The following is a 6000-nucleotide window of genomic DNA, read 5'->3' on the forward strand; positions in this document are numbered from 1 at the left end:
TCATTGTTATTTCCATATCCAATAATCCTATTGATATTCAAATTTAAGCTTTTGTGATCCATATTTTGAATAAAAACATTTTCGGAAGAAATCACATTGGAAGAATCAGGTTGACGCGTTTTGAACCAACCTATGTGGTTCGTCATTAGGACAAGATGAAGAATCAAATCATATCTGTAGGTTAAATCGGGAGATGGGCCTTCTAACAACTAAAAGGAAATGGCTATAAAAATGGCTATGTTTGATTGGGTGAGGAAAACCTAGAAAAATGAGAAACCATTTTTAGTTAGTTAGATTGGAGATTTTTTATTACTATTTTTATTTGCTTTTATTATTTTTTTTGCTTAGGCAAGAATCAAACCTTCTATTCAACTAAATCAACAAAAAAGTTACATAATATACATGAGAGCAAAAGTCACATGCGCATTCAATTTACAAACCCCAAAGCTTAGGAGTGTCACCCTTAGAAGTACAGATATATCTGCAAATCTGAGCCGCCGATCTCCGACCATTTGAAGTTCGTGGAATTGATGGGAATTAGCCGCCCAAGATGCACATCGATCCTCAAAATATTTGTCACTTGGTCATTGACTTTACCGAAAGTCTGATTGTAGTTGATTTGATACCAAAAAACTCGGGAAACTATGACCACACCATCTCGGTCCCACCACCAACTAGCCCTCTCAAGCTCTGCCCTCGATCTGCTACCTCCCGATCCGACGGTTGCAAAGAATATCGCGTAGACTACATGCACGACTATTACTCGCACGATGAAGGCAGTATTTCCTTTGTGTCTGGAGCCACGTGTTGCATGATCAATGACATTGTATGCATTTCTTAAAAACCACTTAAGTAAATAGAGCTACCAGAAAACCAGGGCTACTGTAGTAAAACTGCCGCGGTCCCACCACCAACAAGCACTACCATTCATAGCCCTAGATCTCTTGCCACCCGATCCGACAGCTGAACCTGATCTCGGGTTGAAGAGATGCGTAGGGTGTACTAGGCCGATGAAGGCGGTATTCTCAACCTGCCGAGGGCCACTTGTAGATCCATTTGTGGCATCGGAGGCTTTCTGGTGAAACCGATTCTGGCACCTTCGAGCTTCCGATAACTCTGGTAATGGTTTCCAAACCCCCCTTCTCTAAGAAGAAGCCCTGGATCCATTTTTTAGTTTTCCTCTCTTTCTCCTCTCCGTGCCATTCCTCTATCTTATTATCCTGTTTAAGGCCCATAACTTAGCCTGTCTGTCATTTGTGCTTTTAAATTTCGTCATCTGAGATTTTTGTTAACTGATTTCCTTTGGAGTTTTGGTGATGCTCCCTATCTTCACGTGCCAGAGTACTACAGTCCTCGCGAAGTTGTCCAGATTGGACAGTCTCCCAAACTAGGCACTTGTTTTCTTGATTGTAGATCACTCCTTCATTAGCTAATCTATCCACCAACATGTTGGCCTCTCTTCGCACATGAACAAAGCTCAGAGTTTTAAGTGTTCTGAGGTGAGATTGAACTCTATGAAACACTTGCGTAGTCTCCAGTTCCTTGAAACTTTATCTGGTGCTGAGCCAATGCTTATTCTTTTAACTGAGTTAATCATTAATTCTCAGTTTGCCTCTATAATTGTATTGGGTAGATTGTAATCTGTTAGGATCTCTAAGCCTTGCTCAATGGCCATGAGTTTTGCCATATTGTTGGTGGCCCTCCCCAAATGACTATGAAAGATAACTTGGATATTTCCCTCTGCATTTCTGATGGCACCTCCGTAACCAACATCCCCTGGGTTCCCTTTTGAAGCTCCATCAATGTTTAGTTTCATGAAGCCATGAGGGGGAGGTTTCCAGAAGGCTTTGTTTTCAGTTCTTTGCCTTGCTTTCTTATTGTTATTTGTTGTATCATAAGCCTGAAGACCCAGCTATTCTAGGATGAGGATGTCTCTTTGAACAGGGGGTTTCCTAGGAGGTTGCTTCATAAAGACCTTAACTGTTTCTCTGAGCTGATTAAGAATCTGAGCCACAATACCTTGTGTTGAGCTTGATTTATTTTTGAATATTCTATTGTTGCGTTCTTTCCACACATCCCAGATCAAGAAGCATGGGATCAGTGTCCAAGCCACATTGACTGTTTCATTTTCTGAGAAATCTTTCCTCCAATTTTTTAAAGTTTCCGTAATGTCATTTTCCTTTCTATCTGTTTGGTTGAAGATAGAGGCTACCCAGTTTCATATGGAGGAGGTGAACTCACACATGCTAATAAGGTGATCCGTGGTCTCCTCTTGTAGACCACATAAGTGACACCTAGAAGGCCCAACAAAACCTCTTTTTCTTTGATTTTCCCAGGTCAAAATTTTTTTGTGTACAACTAGCCATATGAACATTGTGATTTTCATCTAGTAAGGATTGCTCCATATGTTCTCCCAAGTCTTGTCAGCATTTGAATAGTCAGATCCTGTGATTATCCTTTTGGCTTCTTTGAGGTTGAAAGTACCTTCGTTATTTCTACCCCATCTAAGAATATCATCCGAAGTTGAGGTTAGAATCTGTCTCTTTTCTAAGATCTCTTCAAGAATTTTTGCTTGGGTTCTCAAAGGGGTTTCTGCACTGTAAGATGGTACTCTCCATAATCTCCATTTCCCTTCCCCTCTGGACTGGTCCCAAAAGTCACTTACCCTCTTGAGACCCTTATTAAGGGTGTCATTTTTGATGATATCTAGACTATCTCTGCATAGATTCTGTTCCTGCTGCCAGTTATCCTCCCAGAACCAGGCCAGATTCCCATTTCTGATCTCCCAGAAACTGTGATTCTGAATTAAAGTTCTATTCTCCCACGCCTTGTTCCAAATAGGAGAACCCCTGATGTGCCCTGACATACGAATGTGGTCCTTTTCCTGCCAATTTGTTGCATAATTTTGTTTCCATAACTTGGTCCAAGGATTGTTGGACTCTTTTAGCCATCTCCACCAAAGTTTGGCCCCCAGGACCTTGCTCAGGGTGTCCGGGTCGTGGAGACCTAAACCACCATGGGTTTTGGGTTTGCAGAGTTTGTCCCACGCTACCAGGGCCCATTTCTTTTTCTCTTCCCTTTTTCCCCAAAGGAAGTTTCTTTGGATGTTCCTAATCTGCTGTAAAACTCCTTTAGGCACTGGAAGGGCAGAGAACATGTAGATTGGAATGGTTTGAAGTACCGCCTTTGTAAGAACTAGTCTTCCTGCTAAATTCAAGGATCTATTAGTCCAGTTGTTGACCTTGTCCTTAAGCTTATTTGTAACTGCCTCCCATACTGCCTTACTTAGAGGTTTGTTAGTAAGAGGTATACCCAGATATTTATAGGGGAGATTCTCTCGTTGAAAACCAAGAATTCTGGAGAGATGTCTTTGGATTTCAATGTCCGCATTGAAAAAGAAAACTTTGGATTTTGAAAGGCTTACCTCTGTGCTTGTAGCATGGGCAAAGTCGTTCAAGATTTTCTTAAAGGCTTTGGATTCCTTGACAGTGGGTGTGCCTTGCAGCATTGTGTCATCCACAAATTGTTGATGTGTTAATGCCTCCCCATTCTGAGTCAGTTTTAGCCCCTTGATTCTTCCTTCCTTCTTGGCTGTATTGATCGTTCTGCCCAATCCTTACATCATGATAATGGAAAGGAATGGGGAGAGAGGATCGCCTTGCCTAAGGCCTCGTGAAGGCCTGAAAGTGTTGGAAGGTGAGCTGTTGAGAAGGATAGAGCAGCTTGCTGTGGTGACCAGTGCCATGACCCACTTTATCTAGTTGAAGTCAAAGCCATAAGCTTTAAGGATTTCCTTTATATATTGCCAGCTAAGTTTATCATAGGCCTTCACTATGTCCAACTGTATTATCATTCCTGCTTGCTTATGAGTCTTGAGGGAATGGATGACTTCATGCACTTGGATGATGTTCTTGAGTATTTGTCTGCCTTCCACATACCCAGTCTGCTCCTCTGAAACTAGCGATGGTTGTAGAGGTTTGAGTCTGTTAGCTATAACTTTGGAAATGATTTTGTACACCACATTGCAAAGAGCTATTGGTCTAAATTTTTCAGGAGTCATTGCCTTTTCTTGTTTCGGGATTAAAGTTATAAAAGATTCATTAATCGCTCTGAGAACTTTTCTGGATGTTCTCAAGTCCTCTCCCACATCAAGAATGTCGTGTTTGACAGTTTCCCAGCAAGTTTTGAAGAAATCTACATTGAAACCATCCAGTCCTGGAGCTTTCCCTTTGTGCATCTATTTGATCACTTCGTTGACCTCTTCCTCCGTTACTGGCCTATTGATATTGTAGCTGTCTTCCTAGGTCACCAACTTGGGAATATTCTTAGTGAAGTACTTAATGGAGTGTGATCTATCTGCCAAGGTTTCCTATACTTTTGAAATGTTGAAGCAGCACCGATTCCATTTCCTTGTGAGTCTTTAACTCCTCCAAAACTATGAAGCGATCTAATTTCGAAGCAACTTGGGCTGTTCCCCCTCTCTTGTTATTCCAAGTGAAGATGCCATTTATTGTCTCCATGCTTACTAGTCTCATGTTTTCTAAGAAGTTCTGGAATGTGAGTGAGTCTTGCCCCAACATTCTGCTTCCCCTTTTTTTTTCTGAAAGTGATTTGATCATATTAAAGTCGCCCCCGCAAAATCCAGGGGATGCTTGGATGTCTTCCTCTTAGTTCCTCTAGTGAGGTGAGTAGTCTTAGTTTATCCTCAAGCAGTTGAGGACCATAGACATTTGTAGTCAAGTAACAATCTTTGTCCCCCAGAGGTTGGATTATAATAGAGAGATGATTTCTGGATGCTTCTGCATCTGTGATCTCAATTTTTTGAGGATTCCAGAGGGTAAGAATTCCCCCTGCTGTGTTGTTGGCTTTGACCTCTAGGTACTCATAGTTGTTGAGCCATTTGCAGTGGAGGTCCCTGATCTTTTCTATTGAGCATTTGGTTTCCTGTATGAAAACCATATCTGGTTTCTCTTCTTTTATTCTATTACTGAGATTTCTTTGCTTTCTTTTGCTGCCTAGCCCCCTAATATTCCAGGTTGTGAGCTTCATAATGAGGTGCTTGTAAAAGAGTAACTGGTAAGATCTTTCATCTTACCTGAATTACTCAGGAGTTTCCTGCATTCTGATAGGAGATTGTTCTGTCTTCTTCTTCCTCTTTTTTTTCCTGGATTTTTGGTGGAGTTTCATGGTGTGATCTCCATTTGTTTGACCCCTTTATTCTCCTAGTTATCGTAGTTCCATTTGACTCCAACAGCCTTTTTTTTGGATCTACGGAGGTAGAGTTGTTGCACTCTATCAAACTTCTCTTGAGGTAGAGAGTCAATCCCTTTATTAGTGCCCTATTCTAGAAACTGCTCAAGTTCTAGGTTCTCCCTCTCAAGGATATCTTGTAGGTCTCGATCTTCCATTCCTACTTCGCTGGGGGTCATATCCTGGTCTTCTCCAAGTCCTATGTTGTTTAGTTGGTCATCCTTCCTTTCTTTGTCATCCTGTATTATGTCCATGTTATCTTCTCTTTCCCTTTCTGTTGAGGTATTCCCCATATCTTTACTCTTTTCATTTTCTTTCCCCTCCTCTTTTAGAATCTCAAAACTGTTGTGACTTGGTAGGTTGTTCTCACTAGGTTTCTTTTAGTGCTTCTTCCCCCCTCCTTTCCCGTTGCCTGCCACTTTGGTGTAACCTTCAAGGTCTTTACCAATGTTTCCTTTCAGATTATTCTCTCTTTTGTTGAGTCGGCATTCTCTGAAGAGATGTCCATGTTCATGACATTTGTAACATCTGAACGGGATGTGTTCATAGTCGACTGCCTGAACCCATCCCTCATCATAAACTTCTAGTATGACCTCATCCGGGAGTGCTCCCAATAAGTCCATTTCAATGCATATGCGCATGAAATATGTGTATTTACCACGCAGAGTAGCCTCTGATATTTTTATAAAATGTCCTAGTTTATTTCTTATAGCTTTCAAGGATTCCGGTAGCCAGTCTTCTAAAGGTAAG

At 41.4% G+C, this 6000-nt stretch overlaps 1 protein-coding gene across 1 annotated transcript in view; it reads right to left on the bottom strand.

Annotated features, from left to right (window-relative positions):
- Nucleotides 1-1167, bottom strand: part of LOC149170213 (uncharacterized) — an 86207-nt gene extending 85040 nt beyond the window's left edge. Inside the window, exon 1 of the mRNA XM_089425482.1 lies at nt 1031-1167. Within this exon, the coding sequence (XP_089281608.1) occupies nt 1031-1167 (137 nt within the window). The remainder of the gene's footprint in view (nt 1-1030) is intronic.
- Between the last annotated feature and the right edge of the window lie 4833 nt (nt 1168-6000).

This window comes from Pinus tabuliformis, chromosome 4_2 (assembly GCF_031772625.1).
Source record: "Pinus tabuliformis cultivar Carrire ecotype Pingquan chromosome 4_2, CPIR1, whole genome shotgun sequence".
NCBI classification, from domain to species: domain Eukaryota; kingdom Viridiplantae; phylum Streptophyta; class Pinopsida; order Pinales; family Pinaceae; genus Pinus; species Pinus tabuliformis.